Source organism: Natator depressus, chromosome 11 (assembly GCF_965152275.1).
Source record: "Natator depressus isolate rNatDep1 chromosome 11, rNatDep2.hap1, whole genome shotgun sequence".
Taxonomy (NCBI): domain Eukaryota; kingdom Metazoa; phylum Chordata; order Testudines; family Cheloniidae; genus Natator; species Natator depressus.
Genome location: NC_134244.1, coordinates 44555037 through 44578694, shown reverse-complemented (window position 1 = coordinate 44578694; position 23658 = coordinate 44555037). Strand labels below are relative to the sequence as shown.

Here is a 23658-nt window from a genome sequence, read left to right as displayed (position 1 = left end):
TCAAGGACTCATTGTGAGCCATGATATAGGAGGCATCCCAGGGGAAGGATTTGGTGGAGGGAGGTATATGTTGGGGCCCTAGCACACAACACTTCAGAGACTCTAGGTGGCACTTTGGCCCCCAAGGAAACTCACTGAGATTGCCAAAACGTAATCATGCCCCCAAGGCTGTTGACTTGCACTGGAGGCCTCCCACTCCCCAGAATAGCCCTGGAGCTGGAGGATACAAAGGTGACTTAAAGCCATCATAGCCCCCATTCCCCTGGGCTACAAGTTGCATGCTGTGTCTGTCAGAGGCATAGCACAGAATCTCACCCTTTATACCCATTCTAAAATAATATAAATATGCACTATAACTGTACAGTATTGCCAACTATTTATATTTAAAATATTAATTAAGCATAAAATCTCAAAGATCAATTTTGACACTTTAATAGATCTGTAATCCCTTAATAAGCCAATTAGTATGGAGAATAAAACAAATAAACTAAGTCAACAGGTTATATGAATCTTTCATGTCTACTGCCATAAGGAAATGTAAATTCATGTCTATGTTGTGCAACCAATATTTGTCCTTTTGGTCTGCTTTGTGCAAAACAGAAGTAAAAAATACAATGTAATTTCACATTTGTACTAAAGCAGTTTCCTAGTTTCTTGTTGTTGTTAGGGTAATTATATAAAAATTATTATTTGAAACAGGTCTGCCTGGACAGTGCAAAAACATTAAAGCAAGTGAAGTGACTAAAAATTCATGTAAGATATCCTGGGAACCTCCAGAGTATGATGGTGGCACTCCCATCTTACATTATGTCCTGGAACGTAGAGAAGCTGGTCGGAGAACATATATTCCAGTGATGTCTGGTGAGAACAAACTCTCGTGGAATGTCAAGGATCTTATACCAAATGGTGAATATTACTTCCGTGTTAAGGCTGTCAATAAAATTGGAGGAGGTGAATACACTGAATTAAGGAACCCAGTCATTGCTGAAGATCCAAAGCGTAAGTTCTTATATCAATGGATAATCGACTAGATAGATGTTAAAATAATTTCTCTATATCTTCTATTTGTTTAAATTCTATTTTTATTATTATTCTACAGAGCGTCCAGATCCACCTGTTGATCTTGAGATTTCTAATACAACATCCAAGTCAGTAACACTTACATGGAAGCCACCTTTGTATGACGGAGGATGCAAGATTATGGGCTATATCTTAGAAAAGATTGCTAAGGGTCAAGACGAGTGGGAAAGGTGCAATGAATTTTTGGTACCTGTTTTGACTTACACAGTAAAAGGTCTTGAGGAGGGCAAGCAATACCAATTCCGTGCTCGTGCAGAGAATGCTGCAGGTGTCAGTGAACCTTCTCGTATCACTCCATTAGTGAAAGCTGTTGATCCCATTGGTATGATTTGCTTATTTTTCTTACTACCATCAATTCTTAAACCTACCAGAAAATACTACTTTTAACTTCATTTCTAAATGCAACTTAAAAATACATTTCTTGTTATTACAGAGGCTCCAAAAGTCTTCCTTAGTGCTAATCTGCAGGCTGGCCTTGAGGTGAGGCGCGGTGATGAAATTGCACTGGAAGCACATATTTCAGGAGCACCGTACCCATCTATTACATGGTTAAGGAATGATGAAACTATTAGGCCACAGGAAATAAAAAAGAGAGTAACAAAGTTTACTAGGAGAAGGAAGGGTGAAGTTGAAGAAGAGGAGCCATTCTACCTTTCACTGCCAGAACGTTTGAATATTGACAACCACATACCTGGAGAGTCCTTGTTAGCCGTTCGTGACTCACTCAGACCTGACCATGGCACATTTACAATCAGAGTTGAAAATGATCATGGTGTTGCAAAAGCCTCATGTGAAGTAAACGTATTAGGTATGTGCTTAAACAGCTCATTGTTTAAAATGTCAGAGCAGATGCTCACCAGAGGACACTAATCATTTTTTACTGGTGTTTTAAAAAATAGATACGCCTGGACCTCCTATCAACTTTACATTTGAAGATGTTAGAAAACATTCTGTTGTTTGCAAGTGGGAGCCTCCTCTTGATGATGGTGGAAGTGAAATCCTGAACTATGTCCTGGAAAAGAAAGACAACTCAAAAGCTGAAATAGGCTGGGTTACTGTCACTTCAACACTCAGGCATTGCAAATACCACGTGCTAAAATTGATTGAAGGAAAGGAATACCTTTTCCGTGTATCAGCTGAAAATCGGTTAGGACCTGGACCACCATGTGTTTCCAAACCACTGGTAGCCAAAGATCCATTCAGTAAGTCTTATGTTGATATTTAAACACAATACTTTTGGAGAAATTCTATTCTATATGGGGTTTTTTATACTATCCGTATCACTAGTATCTGAATGCATTCCAGAAGTGCATTAAGCAATGTAACTAGCATCTGTCAAATGTGGTTCATTTTTTTTTATCTTGTCCCCCTGTTAGGGGAGAAATTGTATGTGGAGTATAGTGTTTTGTTTTGACAGGGTGTTGTTTGGGGTTCGGGTTTTTTTTTAATGTACATGCGACTGTATGTTTATGTAAGAAAATGCAATGTTGAAGAATTGCACCTTCTGTTTGGAGCAGAAGGTGGTGAGGTTTGTATTGGTCCTTAGTTCCTGTAGGGGTTCATAGTACAGTCTCGGATTAGTCCCTCAGAGAGCTCTGTCTCCAGCACAGACAAGCTTTATCCTTATGTTGGAAAGTCCCATTGTGCCAGAGGAGTTGCTGACCACAGTCTTTATCCCAGTTTTTAGATATCCTGGGCCCAACCTACTGACTACCTTGAAGATAGCGACAAAGGCCAAATGTATTACAATGCACTCTTTTATATAGTACTTTTCGCTTTAAAATATTAACAAATTAATCATGGCCCGTGTGAAGGAGTTCCACATTATTATCTCTGTTTTACAGATTAGTAAACTAAATCACAGTAAGTTTAACTGACTTGTCCAAAATCACACAGTAAGAACATGATAGAGCTGCAGTTAGAACAGGTTATTTCCCCATGCTTAGTCCACTAGGCCATAATGCCTCACTACATACATAAAATTAAATTTGAGATCTGGATAAGAAATCATAGATGCCAAAATTGCATTTTTCTCTTTCTTTTTAATTTTTTTAGCTCCACCGGATGCACCTGATAAACCTGAAGTGGAGGATGTTACCAGTAATAGTATGTTGGTTAAATGGAAAGAACCAAAAGACAACGGTAGCCCCATCTTGGGTTATTGGATTGAAAAACGTGAAATCAATAGTACTCACTGGGCTCGTGTCAACAGAAACCTCCTGAACACCCTAGAAATAAGAGCCGATGGGCTTTTGGAAGGACTTAACTATATCTTTAGAGTGTGTGCTGAAAATGCAGCTGGCCCTGGCAAATTTAGTCCACCTTCAGATCCAAAAACTGCTCAGGACCCAATATGTAAGCATTTTAATAGAAGATAATGGTTGGAGGCTGACAAGAGTAGATTAAGTATCCATGAATTTTGATTTACACTTTTTTATTTCTTTAGTGCCACCTGGTCCACCAATTCCAAGAGTTGTTGATACAAGCTCAACTGCTATTGAGCTAGAATGGGAACCTCCAGCATTCAATGGTGGTGGTGATATCATCGGTTATTTCATTTACAAACAACTGGTGGGCATAAATGAATGGTCACGCTGCACAGAGAAATCCATTAAGATTAGAAAATACACTGTTAAAGAAATTAGAGAAGGTGCTGACTATAAACTCCGTGTTACCGCTGTTAATGCAGCTGGGGAAGGACCACCTGGTGAAACTGAACCTATAACAGTTTCAGAACCTCAAGGTACTGTTGTTGTGCAAATGTCATTTAACATATAGTAGCCAGTATGGCATGTTAGACTCTTTTATCTCCCTTAAACTAACGCACAATTCCTATTTTTCTGCAGAGCCTCCTCATGTTGAATTGGATGTTTCTGTCAAAGCAGGCATTCAGATAATGGCTGGGAAAACTCTTAAAATTCCTGCTACTGTAACTGGGCGCCCTACACCTACAATTGTGTGGACTGTGGAGGAAGGTGAATTAGACAAAGAGCGGGTTGTTATTGAAAACGTTGGCACCAGATCAGAACTAACTATTCAGAATGCATTGAGAAAAGACCACGGAAGATATGTGATTACTGCAACCAATGAGAGTGGTTCCAAATTTGCAGCAACCAGAGTAGAAGTTTTTGGTAAGAAATATTACATGCTGTGAAACCAATTGTTAAGTATTCCTAGATACAAGAAATCTTTGTTTTTTTCTTATACAACATGTTTTCTTTTTCAGATGTTCCTGGGCCAGTGCTTGACCTAAAACCTGTGGTTGTGAACAGAAAGATGTGTCTGCTTAACTGGTCTGATCCTGAAGATGATGGAGGAAGTGATATCACTGGCTTCCTTGTTGAACGCAAAGATGCCAAAATGCATACTTGGAGACAGTGTATAGATACTGAGAGATCTAAGTGTGATATTACAGGTCTCGTTGAAGGACAGGAATATATGTTTCGTGTTATTGCCAAGAATAAGTTTGGCTGTGGTCCACCTGTTGACATAGGACCAATTCTTGCAGTTGACCCATTAGGTAAAATAACTATTTGTTTGCTTATGTCAGTTATTAAATATAGGGAGATCTAGATCACTGCACAGTTATTTAATTAATGCTGAGATGGCACACTGTATATTCAATGTACATAGACATATTAATGGGGTTTTTTAGTTTTCATACTTACCTGCTACAGAGTTAAGGCTTCAGACCTTCAGCAGAGTAACTGTTGAAGTTAGATCTCACTTATGTAAAATTACCATGACCATTTCTGAAAAGGAGTAGGAGATAACCACTTTGTCTCTTCTTCTTTCAATCAGGCAGCTTCCATTGACAAAGTCTGTGTTTAAACTATTGTTGAGACACTAATTGTTGCCCTGTTGCCTACATAGTCACTTCACTATCAGAAAAACTTCACACTACATTATAATAATTTGGATACCTTGCATATGAAAGATGCTGCTTTAAAAATACCAAATCTATTTTATTTAATAGGATAAGAAATGAAACAAAACTTTAAGTATATATATGACTTATATTTTTCATTGTGAATTACTTGTGATAATAGGTCCTCCAACAGCACCTGAGAGGTTCATGTACACAGAGAGGACAAAGTCAACCATTACACTTGACTGGAAGCCTCCCCGTAATGATGGTGGCAGTCCTGTCATAGGATACATCGTTGATAAGAGAAGACATGACTCAAATGTGTTTGAAAGAGTTAACCAGCAACTCTGTCCAACTACATCTCTTCTTGTAGACAATCTTGCTGAGCTTCATATGTATGAATTCCGTGTCAAAGCAGTCAATGCTATTGGTGAAAGTGAACCATCACTACCACTTAACGTAGTTATACAAGATGATGAAGGTACACCTGTTTATTAGAAACACGTACAACGGCTTTCAAAACTCTGTTAGCTAGTTTCTTTGCTTTTTGTTACCGCCTTCATTCTTTTATTTTTATTTTGTTTTGTTTTACAGTACCTCCAACTGTCACATTACGTCTGGCTATCAGAGGAGATACTATCAAAGTGAGGGCAGGAGAGCCAGTTAATATTCCAGCTGATGTCACAGGTTTACCAATGCCAAAGATTGAATGGGCCAAAAATGAAGTTTTAATTGACAAACCATCAGATGCACTTAAAATAACCAAACAAGAAATATCTAGATCTGAAGCAAAAACTGAACTTAGTATGCCTGCTACACTTAGGGACGATAAAGGCACTTACACAGTCACAGCTACCAATCGTCTCGGCACAGCATATCGCAATGCTTATGTTGAAGTGTATGGTAAGGATCTGATTTATTTTAATGAAAAGACAAAAGCAAATATGTTTTTGCCTTTTCCATAACATAATATTATATTGTTTTGTTTTTATTTAGATCGTCCTTCTCCACCAAGAAATCTTGCCGTTTCTGACATTAAAGCAGAATCATGCTATTTGACCTGGGATGTCCCCCTTGATAATGGTGGCAGTGAAATTACTCATTACATTATTGAAAAACGTGATGCTAGTAGGAAGAAATCTGAATGGGAGGAGGTCTCCAGCACAGTAGTTGACAGACGATTTGGGGTAAAGTTATCTGAAAACTTTTCTGTACTTTACAAAATGTCTTTATTATGTAATTCAACATGCTTAAATAACAAAAATAACACACGTACAATACTGAAATAAAATGAATTATCAATACAATGAAAAATTACAGAACACATAGTTATCTGAGCAGGTGGTACACTGACCATGACCAGAATTTCTAGATAATCACTATTGCCATTGTGTATTTTCCTTAAATCCCAACAAGAAAATAATATATTCAGTTATGTCATTTATTTTATAAAGAAGTTAATATCTGAATTAAGGAGATGTATCCCTTTTGTGTCTTCTAGGTTAATTTATATCAGAAATATAATTTTGTATTTAGAGAGTAAGGGTGATCACAATTTCATATGACCCAGTAAAGGTACAGTAGCTGACAAGTTCTCTCATTTTGAAAAAATCACTATACAGACATTTTAAATCCAGTGGTTTTTTTATTAATTGTTTTTCCAGTTTTGCTTTTGAATTGTTATAAGCATCTCAGTGAGGATTCATTCTCACCCTCCTTTAAAACTTAATCATACTGATATATGTCAGAGTCATTCTCACTAACTTAAGACACTGACAAAAGTATGTGACCACTTGGCAATTTGGTCAATTTTGTTAGGTTTTTTGCTTACCCTGCTGTTCTGACCTGCTGCTGTACCTCTTAGTAGCACTAGCCTCCAGCTTCCCTCCAGTATATTGCCCTCTTGCTGAAAGGGCAAACAGCCCAAATGGTAGGAACAAATAAGTGGATTGATGTCTGCACCTACCTCAAAGACCAAGAGCATTATGACATTCTCATTCACTCTTGGCTCTGTGTGCATGATATACAAGTCTCTATGGTGCAGCATATAGAGGTACTTGTAGCCATTCATTGGGATAACTAAGGAAGAGTTTAATTAAACAGCATCAAAAGAGGGAAAATTTAACATATACTTATTTTGGAAACAGTTATTTATTAATTTAAATCTTGTTTTTCAGGTGTGGAAACTTGCAACAAATGGTGAATACCAGTTTAGAGTCAGGGCAGTAAACAAATATGGGACAAGTGATGAGTGCCTCTCAGAGAAAGTGGTCATTAAGGATCCATATGGCCTTCCTGGACCTCCTGGAAAACCAAAAGTTTTAGATCACACTAGGTCATCAATGCTGGTGACTTGGGAGCCTCCTTTGGACAATGGTGGAGCCCCAATCACTGGGTATTGGTTGGAGAAGAGAGAAGTCGGAGGTGTCTATTGGTCACGTGTTAACAGAGCTCCAGTAACAAAACCAGTAATGAAAGGGCTGGAATTTAATGTCTTGCGGTTGATTGAAGGCGTTGAATACCAGTTTAGAGCAATGGCTGTAAATATTGCTGGAATTGGCCCTCCCAGTGAACCATCAGATCCTGCGTTAGCAGCAGATCCTATATGTAAGTATACAGTTTTTATGAGTTGCTTTAAAGGTTATAATACATAAAAACAACATTCTGTAACCTTTATTGATGTTGAATTCAGTGGGACTAGACTGATGAAATGTTTGCAGGACTGGGGCCTACATAATGCCATTCTGTTTTCAGTGTAATGATTTTCTGATTAACTATTAATTATTTTTATTTTAGTTCAGATAATTAATTCTGATCTCACATGCCATACTTTTACATCAGTTTAACTCCAGTGATTTCAATGGACTACTCCTGGTTAAGCTGGTGTAAGCGAGTTCAGAATCAGTGATTTATTCTTCTTTGTTGTTAAATATTATTACAGTAGAATAATGTTTATATTTTTGCTTTAAGTGTATGTATAATTGTTATATGTGTTGTAAATATAAAAAACATGTATAACAATTTCACATATGGTATATGTCATATACATAACATGTTTGTAAATATACATATTTGCAGTATTCTCAATTTTTACTACCATTCTTTTTGACAAATGTATAGAAAAATACTACTTTTGCTGACATTACAGCATTTTAAAATGTAAAATTGAAATACATAGACACTAACTCCCAGCCAAAACTTTCTGCATTTTCTTACAAGTTGTACCTGGTGCACCATCATGCCCAGAGGTCACAGATAGAACCAAATCCACTATATCTCTTAAATGGAAACCGCCACAAAAAGATGGTGGCAGTCCTATAAAAGGATACATTGTTGAAATGCAAGAAGAAGGTAGTACTGACTGGAAGAAGGTGAATGAACTAGACAAACTATTCCCTACTTGCGAATGTGTTGTACCCAACTTGAAAGAACTTAGAAAGTACAGATTTAGAGTGAAAGCTGTAAATGCTGCTGGGGAATCTGAACCAAGTCTTCCAACATCAGAAATACCCGTCAAGGAAATTCTAGGTAAGAGTCTTGGAATTAATTTAGATATTTAGAGATAAATCCTACCGTTTGCTGTGCATGTGCATTAGGAGACAAAGAGGGGTAAAGACCAAGTTCAAACAGCAGGGCCCACCATGGTAGACCTAGCCCAGTACACAGAATTATTCAAGAACATCAACAAAGAAGCTGGAAATCTAAGAAAGTGACCTTGAACAGGATATCACCAACCAGAAATCTGACAAGCGTTATAACTAGACATAAAGGTTACATTGTGCCCAATGAAAAAGCAACAGCAACAAGTGCCCCACAGAGCATTGGGGTCCTCCTGATGCCGTGGTTCTTAATCTTTACTGCAGCCTGTGCCCCTTTTGGTTCTCAAAATATGTTCTCGCACCGTTATCAAAAATCATTGAAGTAGGTCAGTTCTTCAAACCTAGATATATTTTTGTTTGTATATTACAGTAATAGTTAAAAAATGTCTAATGTTAATAAATACATAGGTTTGATGAAACAAAGTAGTTGTACTTACATGCCTGTGCTTAATTTGTGTTTTCGATGATTTACCTTCTAAAAAAATCTGGCATGTCTCTCACCCCCAGAAAGGGCATCTCACACCCCAGGTTAAGAGCCACTGTCCTGATGTATACTGTGCATGCTTTGGAATGTATCATGAGGTTTTCGTGCATAGCTGGCTGAATTTTAATTTCAATAACTCATCTAACAATTATATTTCTAAATCTTTTTGCAGAGGAACCAGAAGTTTTTATTGATATCGGAGCACAAGATTTTCTCTCTGTTCGTTCTGGTACAACAATTAAAATCCCAGCCATTATAAAGGGGCGTCCAGTTCCAAAAACATCTTGGGAATTTGAAGGAGAAGCCAAGAAGGCAATAAAGGTTATTAAAAGAACTGATTACTTTCTAAATCTGTTGCTAACTATTTAAAGACATCTCTGTTACATTTACTTTTTCTTCTTTATTTATAGGATGGAGTCAATAATATACCTGAAGATGCTCAGGTAATGTAAAAAAATTAAATTGTTTCTATATTGCTAAATTTTTCATTTTGTAATTATTTATAATCAATATATATCTCTTTTTATTTGCAGCTGGAAGTAACCAATACTACTTCAATAATTACTATCCCAGAATGTAACAGAGGCCATTCTGGAAGATACAGTATTACAGCAAAGAATAAAGCAGGACAGAAAACTGTAAATGTTAGAGTTAACGTCCTTGGTACGTCATATACATGTTGGAGTATTCATATAGAATTTTTCATGTTTTCTAGGTATTTATCTAAAACTGCTTCTGTTGTGCTTTTATACTAACAGATGTGCCAGGGCCACCAAAAGACCTGAAAGTGAGTGATATAGCAAGATGTAGTTGCAAACTTTCATGGAAGATGCCAGACAATGATGGTGGAGACAGAATCAAAGGCTATGTTATAGAGAAGAGGACAGTTGAAGGGAAGGCCTGGACAAAAGTTAATCCAGACTGTGGAAGCACTTCCTTCATTGTACCTGATCTCATAGCCGGGCAACAATATTTCTTCCGTGTACGTGCAGAAAACCGCTTTGGTATTGGGCCGCCTGCAGACACAATCCAACGGACCACAGCCAGGGATCCAATCCGTAAGTTAAATCAAAATGGAACATCTCCTTTGATAACCAAATGCTACTATAATGTCGGTTGATTCCAATTTCTATTTGATTTTTAAAGATCCTCCTGATCCACCTATCAAACTCAAGATTGGTCTTGTAACTAAAAACACTGTTAGCTTGACATGGAAACCTCCAAAGAATGATGGTGGTGCCCCTGTTACACATTATAATATTGAGTGTCTTCACTGGGATCGTACTGGGGAAGGGAAAGAGTCTTGGAAACAGTGCAATAGACGTGATGTAGAGGAAACAAAGTTTACTGTTGAGGACCTGAAAGAAGGTGAAGAATATGAATTCAGGGTCAAAGCTGTAAATGAAGCGGGTCCCAGCAGACCATCTGCTACAGTTGGCCCAATTGTTGTCAAAGACCAAACGTGTAAGTACTGAACAATGCTGGAAAACAGAACATTTCATTATACAACTTTAAAAGTATATTTGCTTTTGTATCCCTTTTAATGGCAATTTATGTTTTTTGTGTTTCATACTAGGTCCACCATCAATTGAACTCAAAGAATTTATGGAGGTTGAGGAGGGAACAGATATTAACATTATAGCCAAGATAAAGGGTGTGCCATTCCCCACATTAACGTGGTTTAAAGCTACTCCAAAGAAACCTGATGACAAAACACCAGTACTGTATGATCAACATGTCAATAAGGTTGTGAGCGAAGATACTTGCACCTTATTAATCCAACAGTCTCGCAGAAGAGATACAGGCTTGTACACTTTAACTGCTGTAAATAATCTGGGAACTGCTTCAAAGGAGATGAGGCTGAATGTTCTTGGTAAATATCAAGGGGTTTTGTACAATTGCATGTGTTGATTCTGTGAATATGATACTTTATTTTAAATGTATTATAATTATGCATTCATAATTCTTAAAATTTAACTTTCAGGACGTCCTGGACCACCAGAGGGACCCATTAAATTTGAATCCATTTCAACTGATCAGATGACCTTGTCTTGGCTTCCTCCTAAAGATGATGGTGGTTCTAAGATTACAAACTATGTTATTGAAAAAAGGGAAGCTAATAGAAGAACATGGGTACCTGTTACCAACGAGCCGAAGGAATGCATCTTCACTGTGCCCAAATTGCTGGAAGGCCATGAATATATGTTCCGCATCATGGCACAAAATAAATTTGGTATTGGGGAGCCTCTTGATAGTGAACCACAAACAGCAAGAAACCTTTTCAGTAAGTATGATATTGTGTTCAAATGTTAGTTGTTCTCATGCTTTGTAGTGACTTTGACAATGCAGAGTCTAAAGAATCAGCTCATCTATTATGGCAAAGCTGTAAATTACCAATTGCTTTTATGTCTCCCACATATCTGAAATTTCTAGAATAGTTTGAAAGATTTTTACCATAGATATCCTGTTAGGTAGTTAACGTTTAAAATGTTAATGTTTTGTCTCTTTTTCTTTGCTATATCTTAAAATACACTATATTTGGTTTTATTGAAACTGGACTGGATCATACAGTTATATTTGGGATAATACTGACCTTACCGTTATGGAAGAGTTATTTCCTTAACTTGAGTTATGGAAAAAGACAATAAAGAATAAGGGAGTTAGCTTCTTAGTTGCTGGTCTGACAGAAAGGGAATGCTAGGTCTGAGAAAAGAAGACTATATTACAAACTTTTCCTACACACACTGGCCACAGAAAGGTACACAGAGGGCCAGTGAATGTTAACCTTGACAGTTAAATGAGGCACAGACATTTTATATTTTAACATTTTGTTACAAAATTTGTGTAACTTTTTTTCCAGGTGTTCCTGGACCATGCGACAAGCCAACGGTTAGCAGCATAACATATGACTCCATGACTGTCAACTGGGAGGAACCAGAATATGATGGAGGCTCTCCTGTAACAGGTTACTGGCTAGAGCGTAAAGAGACCACTGGAAAGAGATGGACAAGGGTTAACCGTGATCCTATCAAACCTATGACCCTAGGCGTTTCTTACAAAGTAACTGGTCTTATTGAAGGCTCAGACTATCAGTTCCGTGTATTGGCTATTAATGCAGCTGGTGTTGGTCCACCAAGCATGCCATCTGACCCAGCAATTGCTAGAGACCCTATTGGTAAATATGTTAAATTTATATTTTTCAAATTAAAAATGTTCCATTGAGAAGAAAAAATGTATTGTTATAATGTAATGATATCATATTATTTTCCAGCCCCCCCTGGTCCGCCAATTCCAAAAGTTACTGACTGGACAAAGTCATCTGTTGATCTGGAATGGGCTCCACCATTAAAGGATGGTGGTTCTAAGATCACTGGTTACATAGTTGAATATAAAGAGGAAGGAAAGGAAGAATGGGAAAAGGTAGGTGAAATACTATTATAGGATTTGGGTTTCCTCTATCTTTAAACAATATTTGTCGCTAATGTATATTTGTACATATTCTCATTACACCAACTATATGGGACAAATTATCATGTCTTCTTTGTACAATAATTATCTTCGTAGTTTTAAAATATATGGCCAAATTCAAAAGTTAATATTTGCCACACTGTGGTGTCTAAGATACCTCAGTATTTTCCTAAACTCAGATTCTCTAAACTTCACAGTTCTGTGCAGCAAAGTATGTTTATAGTTATCAATAAAGGAGCAGAAGGTTCATGTGAAAGTGGATATTAGGTACAAAAGTAAAGGAGCCAATGGAATGTCAAATTATTCCTAGTTACTTTGCAAACAATGCCTCCACGTTTTCCTACTGCTTTTCAATAATACATTACTGAAAATCTCACTGGTGCATATAGAACAGAAGTTAATGTTTCCCAACCAGCAATTTGGTCATAAATACATGCCACTTGTCCAGTTTGCCTACTTTTGCACCTCTTCATATATTTGCTATAAGCCAAATGCTGCCCCAACCTGTGCATAAAATCCATGTAAACAGGCTATGCACAAGAGATCCAGAAAGGCGCATGAGAGAGGGATTTTTTCCCCACTTTTCCTCCTTTCACCTCCAAACTGGCATTTTGGTGTACAGGAACCCTATGCAGCCATTCGTCTGCCTCAGATCATGCACTCTGTTGTAACTGCTATGGCTCCTTTATGACTCCCTAGTTAGAGGAATTGTTCAAACTGATGAATCTGCATGATAGTACATCTCCAAGTCACTCTCCTGCATTTCCATTACCCTATATTCCCCTCACAATGTTCCCTTCAATCCGCATATCACTCATATGCACCAGGGATGTCCTGAATGCCTTCTCTGTGGAATGCCCATTCCTTGTATTTGAACAGTGCTGGTGTCACTGCATTTAGAGCCTGCTGTACTTGTGGATGTTGGACAATTATACCATAACAGTTGTTTTGTATACATGAGTGCCACCAATAGCCAATTCCTTTGTGGTGTTTGTGATTTCCTGATATTGACTGATGTTATAATCTTTTTCCAGGTAAAAGATAGAGAAATAAGAGGAACCAAGTTTGTTGTGACAGGATTAAAAGAAGGAAGTTTCTACAGATTTAGAGTTAGAGCAATAAATGCTGCTGGTATCGGAGAGCCTGGCGAAGTTACAGAAGTTATTGAAATGAAGGATAGAATTGGTATTTTACAATTTTTATTTTTAACATTTTTACCAATCAAAGTGAACAAACAGAAAATATATTGAATCATTTTGTTTATTTCTTACAGTCCCCCCTGATCTTCACTTGGATGCTAGTGTCAGAGACAGAATTGTTGTTCATGCTGGGGGAGTGATCCGGATCATAGCTTACGTCTCAGGAAAGCCACCTCCAACAGTCACGTGGAGCAGGGATGAAAGAGCTTTACCGGAAGAAGCTAAAATTGAAGAAACAGCCATCAGCTCTTCTCTGGTTATTAAGAACTGCAAGAGAAGTTACCAAGGCCTCTACACTCTTTTTGCCAAAAATGCAGGTGGAGAACGGAAGAAGACTATTATTGTTGATGTGTTAGGTAAATCGGAAGTTCAGAATTGCATACAATTTTGTTCTAAAAATATGGTTTCATAAAATCCAGTACATAAAACTAAATATATACTTTTTCTTTCCATCTTAGATGTACCAGGGCCAGTTGGTGTTCCATTCCTTACTGAGAACCTAACCAATGACTCTTGCAAACTGACATGGTTTTCTCCAGAGGATGATGGTGGTTCTCCTATCACCAACTATATTATTGAAAAGCGTGAAGCTGACCGTAAAGCTTGGACCCCAGTAACCTATACAGTCACAAGACAGAATGCTACTGTTCAAGGGCTGATTGAAGGCAAGGCATACTTTTTCCGAATTGCACCTGAGAATATTATTGGCATGGGCCCATTCGTTGAGACAACAAAAGAGCTTGTCATCAGAGAACCAATATGTAAGTACATTTTTGTTTTATAGACGATTGTAATAGAAGGGAGATTGGCAAAAAAAATGTATTCACCACATTGTTTATGTTTATTTACAGCTGTACCTGAGCGTCCAGAAGATCTGGAGGTAAAAGCCATTACCAAGGATTCTGTTACATTGACTTGGAACCCACCTAAATATAATGGAGGTTCCGACATAACCATGTATGTCCTAGAAAGCCGTCTCATTGGAAAAGAGAAATTCCACAGGGTTACAAAGGAGAAAATGCTTGATCGGAAATACACTGTTGAAGGACTGAAAGAAGGTGACACTTACGAATATCGTGTGAGTGCTTGCAATATTGTGGGACAAGGAAAACCATCTTTCTGCACAAAACCAATCACATGCAAGGATGAAATTGGTATGGGTCTATTTTTCATAATTCAGTTTGAAAACAAACAAGTATATTTTGGGGTATATAATTTTTTTATTAATATTGCTACTTACCTTTTTTTTCCCCAATGATATCTTTTAGCTCCTCCAACACTTGAACTTGATTGTAGAGACAAGCTAATTGTTCGGGTTGGTGAAGCTTTCAGCCTCACCGGACGTTACTCAGGGAAGCCTGCACCAAAGGTGACTTGGTTAAAGGATGAAATTACAGTTAAAGAAGATAAGCGCACAAAGATTCAGACCACTCCAACAACCCTTTGCTTGGGGATATTAAAATCTATCCGAGAAGATTCAGGCAAATATTGTGTGATCATAGAGAACAGCTCCGGATCAAGAAAAGGTCTTTGTCAAGTCACTGTTGTTGGTAAGTGTAACTGAGCCATAAGAATGTCTTGCTTTTAATAATAATTAGAACTGATCAAATAGAAGAAAGAGTGAATATTAAAATGAGTTATTTATAGAAATACTGTGAATTCACTCCTTTATTATTTGTGATATGTTATTCATTGATTTTGAGTATTCAATTAATTGCTGGTTTAAGTTTATTTACAATGAATAATTTGACATGCTCTAATAATAATATTTTGCACTATTTTAGCAAATTTCAATGCAAGATAATAAAGCACTTTGTAAGCATTAATTAATTAAGCCCAATAAGATAGGTATTAGTCTTGTTTTACAGATGGGTAAACTAAAGGAAAGTGATTTGCTCAATATCACATAGTGAGAGAACAGCAGAGCCAAGAATAGAACGTTGGTGTCCTGATTCCCAGTTCTTTGTTCTAACAATTAGGTTATTCCAAGTTATATTTTTTCCAAGTTATATTTACAGTAGAATAGTGACACTGTTCAATCTGTGTATTGTCGGGTTTTTCTGTTCATTGTTTCTTTTAACAGATCGCCCTCAGCCTCCAGTAGGTCCAGTTATTTTTGATGAAGTTCATAAAGATCATATGATCATCTCCTGGAAACCTCCATTAGATGATGGTGGCAGTGAAATTACAAATTATATTATTGAGAAGAAAGATGCACACAGGGATCTCTGGATGCCAGTAACATCTGCCAATGTCAAGACAACATGCAAAATTCCTAAACTGCTTGAGGGAAAAGAGTATGTTGTACGAATTTATGCTGAAAATCTTTATGGCATAAGTGATCCCCTAGTATCTGATGAAATGAAGGCCAAGGATCGTTTCAGTATGTTATTTATTTGCTACTTTATTTTAATAATTTAACCATCAGAATGCTTGTTATACTATAAATTCATTTAAAAATATTATTTCTTCAGGTGTTCCTTCTGCGCCGGAGCAACCCATCATTAAAGATGTTACCAAAAATTCTGCCTTAGTAATTTGGAACAGACCACATGATGGAGGCAAGCCAATAACTACTTATATTTTGGAAAAGAAGGAAACAATGTCTAATCGATGGGCCAGAGTCACCAAAGATCCGATTTTCCCAGAAACTCAGTTCAGGGTACCTGATCTCCTTGAAGGCTGTGAATATGAATTCCGTGTATCAGCAGCAAATGAAATTGGTGTTGGTGATCCTAGCCCACCTTCAAAGCCAGTCTTCGCTAAAGATCCAATTGGTAAAGTATAAAACAAAATCCATTCATATTCTGTGTGTTCCTGAAAATCTTTTTCAGATAGGTTTTAATGGTTTCTGATTTTTTTAATAGTCAAACCAAGTCCACCTATTAACCCTGAAGCAGTGGATAAAACAAAAAACTCAGTTGATTTGTCTTGGCAACCACCACGTCATGATGGCAAAGGCAAGATCATTGGCTATCTCGTTGAGTATCAGAAAGTTGGAGATGAAGACTGGAAGAAGGCCAATCTTACAGCAGACTCCTGCCCTGAAACAAAATACAAGGTCACTGGTCTTACTGAGGGTTTGACCTATAAGTTCAGAGTCATGGCAGTCAATGCAGCAGGTGAATCAGAACCAGCTTATGTTCCTGATCCAATAGAAGTAAAGGACAGGCTTGGTAAGTGAAATAAACTCAGATAAGTTTATGAATAAAAGATATTGTCAAAATGTGCTTGTTTACTAAAACTGGAATCTTTCTCCCAGAACCTCCAGAGCTGATACTTGATGCTAATATGGCACGGGAGCAACACATAAAAGCTGGAAATACACTAAGACTTAGTGCTGTAATTAAAGGAATTCCATTCCCAAAAGTGTCATGGAAGAAAGAAGGACAAGAGGTTTCACCCAAAGCAGATATTGAGGTTACGGGAGTTGGCAGTAAGCTGGAAATTCGTAACACTGTCCATGAAGATGGTGGAGTTTACTCTTTGACTGTTGAGAATCCAGTTGGTTCAAAGACTGTTTCAGTAAAAGTCATTGTACTAGGTAATTATTTTTTGACTTTGTTTATACTGTATGCTTTTTATTATTTTATTGGCGATCAAAGAAATTGGATCTGCAGAGAACAAATGAATAATTTCAATGCAGAAATTATCAATAATAAAGCAACATAATATAAGAGCTGTATGAGAAAAGGACTGTAAATGACAAGCAGTACTTTTAGTAAAAACTTTCTTTCTATTGAAATGAGCTAAATTTTGAAAAATTAGTTTTGTTTATTAAATAAATATTCTTTACTTTTAAAAAAAATATTAGATAAACCCGGCCCACCTAGAAATCTGCAAGTAAGTGAAGTTAGAAGAGATTCTTGCTATCTCACTTGGAAGGAACCAGAGGACAATGGTGGTTCTGTCATTACCAACTATGTGGTGGAAAAGAAAGATGTAGCTGCTGCCCAGTGGGTACCCATCTCATCATCCTCCAAGAAACACAGTCATCTGGCTAAACATCTTATGGAAGGCACTCAGTATCTCTTCCGTGTTGCTGCTGAGAACCAGTATGGGCGAGGTCCATATGTTGACTGTCTCAAGCCAATCAAGGCTATGGACCCACTATGTAAGTATTTTTCATTGATGAGTTTTGGTTTGAGTCTTTTTTGAACTTTGATTAACTGATCTTGTTAGTACAAATACAATATAGTGTATGTGTGTTGATTGGGCGTAGGTTGTTCACCCTATTACACTTCTTGTTTTTTGCTCTTAAAAGATCCTCCAGGGCCACCAAAGAATCTGCACCATGTAGATGTTGACAAAACAGAAATTTCCCTTGTTTGGAATAGGCCAGATCGTGATGGTGGTGCTGAAATCAACGGATATTTGGTGGAGTATCAAGAAGAAGGTGCAGAGGAATGGATTAAGTTCAAGACTGTACCCATGCTAGAGTGTGTTGTAACTGGTCTACAGCAAGGAAAGACTTACAAATTCCGTGTGAAAGCACAGAATATCGCGGGTCTTAGTCTTCCAGATACAACTATACCAATAGAGTGTCAAGAAAAACTAGGTACCTTTTTAATTTGTATGATTTCTTTCATTTCTTACTTTTAGTGTTCCCCATGAAAAAATCATATTGTAATTTCTATATTTTTTCTAATTCCAGTACCTCCATATGTGGAACTAGATGTGAAGTTAATGGAAGGTCTTGTTGTTAAAGCTGGTAGCACAGTCAGACTTCCTGCAATCATGAGAGGTGTACCTGTGCCCACTGCAAAATGGGTAACTGATGGCAATGAAATTAAAACAGAAGGCAACTACAAAATTGATACTGACAATTATTCAACAGTACTTACCGTTAAAGACTGTGTAAGAAAAGATACTGGAGAATATCTTCTCACAGTGTCTAATGCAGCTGGCAGCAAAACTGTTGGTCTTCATCTTACTGTTTTGGATGTTCCTGGTCCACCCACTGGCCCCATTAATATTCTTGAAGTCACACCGGAACACATGATTATTTCCTGGCGTCCTCCTAAAGATGATGGTGGAAGCCCTGTGCTGAACTACATTGTTGAGAAGCGAGAATCCAAGAAAGAATCTTGGGGAGTGGTCTGTTCAGGAATCAATCAAACAAAACTTAAGGTTCCACGTCTACAGAAAGGTTGTGAATATATTTTCCGTGTCCGTGCAGAGAATAAGATAGGCATTGGTGCACCCCTCGATTCAACACCAACAGTTGCTAAACATATGTTTGATCCACCATCCCCACCTGGTAAACCAGTGGTTTCAGATATTACAGAAAATGCTGCAACAGTGTCTTGGACCCTACCAAAATCCGATGGTGGAAGTCCAATAACTGGATACATTCTTGAGCGTCGGGAAATATCTGGCAAATGGGTACGTGTCAACAAGACACCAGTGCTTCAACTGAAGTTCAGAGCCACCGGTCTTTTTGAGGGCAACACATACGAATTCCGAGTTTTTGCAGAAAACATGGTTGGCATAAGCCAACCATCCCCAGTTTCTGACCCAGTAAAAGTTTCACGCCCTATTAGACCACCTGGACCTCCCATTAATCCAAAACTAAAAGACAAGACCAGAGAAACAGCTGACCTGGTGTGGACAAAGCCTCTCAAAGATGGTGGCAGCCCTATTTTGGGATACGTTGTGGAATGTCAGAAAACTGGAACTACACAGTGGAATAGGATTAATAAAGATGAACTCATTCAACAGTGTGCCTTCAGGGTACCTGGGCTAATTGAAGGAAATGAATATAGATTCCGTATAAAAGCTGCTAACATCGTTGGAGAAGGAGAGCCCAGAGAACTGCCAGAAACTGTTCTTGCAAAGGATATTCATTCTCCTCCAGAAATAGATCTAGATCTGACCTGTCGTGACTTAATCACCATCAGAGTAGGCCAAACAATCCATATTACTGGTAGAGTAAAAGGCAGACCAGACCCTGACATAACATGGTCTAAGGATGGCAAAGTATTAGTCCAAGATAAGCGTGTTGAGATGGTTCATGAATTCCCTCGCATTGAACTGCAGGTGAAAAAAGCCACAAGAGACGATCATGGAAAATACATCATTTCAGCAAAGAACAGCAGTGGACATGCTCAAGCATTTGCCCTTGTTAATGTACTTGACAGACCTGGACCATGCCAGAACTTGAAGATAAGCTATGTTACAAAAGATTCTTGTATGCTCACTTGGGAAAACCCAGTAGATAACGGCGGCTCAGAAATTACAAATTACATAGTAGAGTATCGTGAGCCAAACCAGAAAGGATGGTCAATTCTCTCTTCTAATGTTACCAAACGATTAGTAAAGGCAAATCTCATAGAAAACCATGAATACTTCTTCAGAGTTTGTGCAGAAAACAAAGTAGGGCCAGGCCCTGTCATTGAGACCAAGACTCCTATTCTTGCCATTAATCCTGTTGATAGGCCTGGTCCACCAGAAAACCTTCACATTGCAGAAACAGGAAAGACATTTGTGTATCTGAAATGGAGAAGACCAGATTATGATGGTGGAAGCCCCAATTTATCTTACCACGTTGAAAGAAAACTGAAGGATTCAGATGAATGGGAAAGGGTGCACAAGGGCAGTATTAAGGAAACACACTACATGGTTGATAAATGCATTGAAAATAAAATATATCAATTCAGAGTTCAGACCAAGAATGAGGGAGGTGAAAGTGACTGGGTGAAGACAAGTGAAGTTGTTGTGAAGGAAGAACTGCAGAAACCAGTCCTTGATCTGAAGTTAAGTGGTGTGCTAACTGTAAAAGCAGGTGACTCTATTAGACTTGAGGCAGGACTTAAAGGCAAGCCACAACCAGAAGTGGTATGGACAAAGGACAGAGATGCCACAGATTTAACCAAATCTCCAAGAGTCACAATTGAAACAACTTCTAATTCATCTAAATTTGTTCTCACAAAATCTAAGCGTAGTGATGGTGGTAAATATGTGATTACTGCAACTAATGCAGCTGGTAGTTTTGTAGCTTATGCTACTGTTAATGTTTTGGATAAACCTGGTCCTGTAAGAAATTTGAAGATCTCTGACATTTCAAGTGATAGGTGTACTGTCAACTGGGACCCACCTGAAGATGATGGCGGTTGTGAAATACAAAACTACATCTTAGAAAAATGTGAGAGCAAGCGTATGGTTTGGTCTACATACTCTGCTGCTGTTCTAACAAGTCATGCAAATGTGACACGCCTCATAGAAGGCAATGAGTATATCTTCAGGGTTCGAGCAGAGAATAAGATGGGCACTGGCCCTCCAACAGAAACAAAACCAATTATTGCAAAAACAAAGTATGACAGACCTGGCCGTCCTGATCCCCCCGAAGTCACTAAAGTCAGTAAAAATGAGATGACTGTAGTTTGGAACCCACCAGAATATGATGGTGGCAAATCAATTACAGGATATATATTAGAGAAGAAAGAGAAACGAGCATTAAGATGGGTTCCTGTTACTAAGAGTGCAATCCCAGAGAGACGCAAGAAGGTTACAGATCTCATTCCAGGACATGAATACCAATTCCGTGTTAAGGCTGAAAATGAAATTGGTCTTGGAGAACCAAGCTTGCCATCGAGACCGGTAGTGGCAAAAGACCCAATAGGTACTGTAGTGATATATTTTACTGTTATTAAAATAAAACATTAAATTAACAGGTTGCTTAGTTGCTTAGATGTATTCTTATTCCTGCCCTTTATCGTGTCTTTCAGAACCTCCTGGTCCTCCAATTAATCTGAAGGTGGTTGATAGCACAAAGAGTTCCATCACTCTTGGATGGGGAAAACCAGTCTATGATGGTGGTGCACCAATTATTGGATATGTTGTGGAAATGAGACCAAAAGTTGAAAGTGCAGCTCCTGATGTAGGATGGAAACGATGTAATGTTACTGCACAAGTTATTCATACAGAATTTACAGTTACCAGCCTGGATGAGAAACAACTATATGAGTTCCGGGTTTGTGCCCAAAACCAGGTTGGCATTGGCCGACCAGCTGAACTGAAGGAAGCAGTGTCTCCTAAAGAAATACTTGGTGATTTTTTTCTATCTTATCTATGAATTCATGCATCATTTATTTGCTACATTTAGATTTTATTTCACATTCTGAACTTTTGTTGTTTTTCTTTAACGTTTGTTTCAGAACCTCCTGAGATTGATTTGGATGCAAGCCTAAGAAAATTAGTCACCGTCAGAGCAGGATGTCCCATTAGACTATTTGGCATTGTTAGAGGGCGACCAGCACCTAAAGTCACCTGGAGGAGAGTGGGTATTGATAATGTGGTCAGAAAAGGACAGGTTGATCTGGTTGACACTATGGCCTTCCTTGTCATCCCCAATTCTACACGTGATGATTCAGGAAAATATTCTTTGACAGTTGTTAACCCAGCTGGAGAAAAGGCCGTATTTGTGAATGTCAGAGTCCTTGGTGAGTCGCCACAAACAATTTGTAAACACATCAGTTTTATTATTCTTTAATTATTTATTACAGGGATTTTTATGGCTCCTATCACAATATCATTTGAGTATCACTGTACATGGCTAATATTAATTCCACATGTATAGGAAGTCATTAACCAAACTTTCATTGTAATTTAATAAGGATTTTTAAGAGAGGACTGATATATGAATTAATGTTTCATTATAGATACTCCTGGACCTGTGGCCAAGTTCAGTGTTTCAGATGTCACAAAAATGTCATGTCAGCTTTCATGGGTACCGCCTGAGAATGATGGTGGTAGTCCAGTAACTCACTACATCCTGGAGAAACGTGAGGCTGACAGAAAGACCTGGTCAACAGTCATTGCAGATGTAAAGAAAACTAGTTTCAAAGTAGCTAATCTTGTACCTGGAAATGAATACTACTTTAGAGTAACTGCTGTCAATGAATATGGTCCAGGTGTTCCAACAGAAGCACCAAAACCAATCTTGGCATCAGATCCACTAAGTAAGTATTTTTTAATGTAGATCTTTTATTCTTGCATCTTTATTTGCTTTAATCTCCAGTAAGCTTCTGATTTTTCATGAATGTGGATGTGTCTAAATTCTGTATTGTTGCTAACCTCTCAATGACAGTGGAATAAATATTCCTGTGCAGATATGTTTGCTGAATAAAAATTAAAACCCTGAATACTTATTGTAACTCTATATTAATTTAATCACTCTGGTAGTTTCTAATGTGACATGTTTTCCAAATCAAAAAAATGTCTCTCTGAAATAAAGTCCTTTTTGAATTAAGCAATCAGAATTCTTAGTAATTCTACCAAAGCATGCTCAGTTAAAGTGATGATGTTTTAATGTATCTGCTTTGTTTTTTCTTAAGGTGAACCTGATCCACCAAGAAAACTTGAAGTTACTGAAATTACAAAGAACAGTGCAACTTTAGGCTGGTTGCCACCACTGCGTGATGGAGGCTCTAAAATTGATGGATACATTATTAGCTACAAAGAAGAAGAACAACCTGAGGATCGCTGGACACAATATTCCGTTGTCAAAGATCTGAACATTGTTGTAGCTGGCCTGAAAGAAGGAAAGAAATACCAATTTAGAGTGGCAGCTAGAAATGCTGTGGGAGTAAGTTTGCCAAGAGAAACTGAAGGAATATTTGAAATTAAAGAACAACTCAGTAAGTAACTAATTATTACTATATATACCATTTAAAATCTATTTTAATAATGAAATGAACAAGGTTTTTGGTTGATGGAGTCCTAGGAAATCAATTTTTAAATGATCTCTTCTGCACTTCTGTAGAAGATCACACTTTAAGTCACCAGTCTCCTGCATCCCAGGAAGTCTAAGCTGTTTTTAAGAACAAGTTACACAAACATCTGTTGGGGTGGACTAGCTATACTTAGTCCTGCCTCAGCGTGGAGGGATAGACTAGGTGTTCTCTTGAGGTCCTTTCCAGCTCTACATTTCTATGATTTGAAGATGGCATCAGGAAAGCA

The 23658-nt window shown here is 37.8% G+C and overlaps 1 protein-coding gene across 1 annotated transcript in view; it reads left to right on the top strand.

The window, feature by feature from the left end:
* The window catches only part of TTN (titin), a 308950-nt gene that overhangs the window by 229722 nt on the left and 55570 nt on the right, over positions 1-23658 (top strand). Inside the window, exons 216-253 of the mRNA XM_074967679.1 lie at positions 700-999; positions 1100-1402; positions 1514-1888; positions 1980-2282; positions 3136-3435; positions 3527-3823; positions 3927-4211; positions 4307-4600; positions 5130-5429; positions 5543-5851; positions 5945-6135; positions 7126-7555; positions 8168-8476; positions 9204-9352; positions 9442-9474; positions 9565-9694; positions 9790-10089; positions 10178-10495; positions 10608-10904; positions 11016-11315; positions 11892-12206; positions 12303-12451; positions 13534-13684; positions 13773-14054; positions 14157-14459; positions 14550-14852; positions 14967-15248; positions 15782-16081; positions 16173-16475; positions 16566-16874; positions 16961-17242; positions 17513-17812; positions 17963-18256; positions 18353-21319; positions 21426-21746; positions 21855-22139; positions 22359-22658; positions 23034-23336. Of these exons, the coding sequence (XP_074823780.1) occupies positions 700-999; positions 1100-1402; positions 1514-1888; positions 1980-2282; positions 3136-3435; positions 3527-3823; positions 3927-4211; positions 4307-4600; positions 5130-5429; positions 5543-5851; positions 5945-6135; positions 7126-7555; positions 8168-8476; positions 9204-9352; positions 9442-9474; positions 9565-9694; positions 9790-10089; positions 10178-10495; positions 10608-10904; positions 11016-11315; positions 11892-12206; positions 12303-12451; positions 13534-13684; positions 13773-14054; positions 14157-14459; positions 14550-14852; positions 14967-15248; positions 15782-16081; positions 16173-16475; positions 16566-16874; positions 16961-17242; positions 17513-17812; positions 17963-18256; positions 18353-21319; positions 21426-21746; positions 21855-22139; positions 22359-22658; positions 23034-23336 (13272 nt within the window). The remainder of the gene's footprint in view (positions 1-699; positions 1000-1099; positions 1403-1513; positions 1889-1979; positions 2283-3135; positions 3436-3526; positions 3824-3926; positions 4212-4306; positions 4601-5129; positions 5430-5542; positions 5852-5944; positions 6136-7125; positions 7556-8167; positions 8477-9203; positions 9353-9441; positions 9475-9564; positions 9695-9789; positions 10090-10177; positions 10496-10607; positions 10905-11015; positions 11316-11891; positions 12207-12302; positions 12452-13533; positions 13685-13772; positions 14055-14156; positions 14460-14549; positions 14853-14966; positions 15249-15781; positions 16082-16172; positions 16476-16565; positions 16875-16960; positions 17243-17512; positions 17813-17962; positions 18257-18352; positions 21320-21425; positions 21747-21854; positions 22140-22358; positions 22659-23033; positions 23337-23658) is intronic.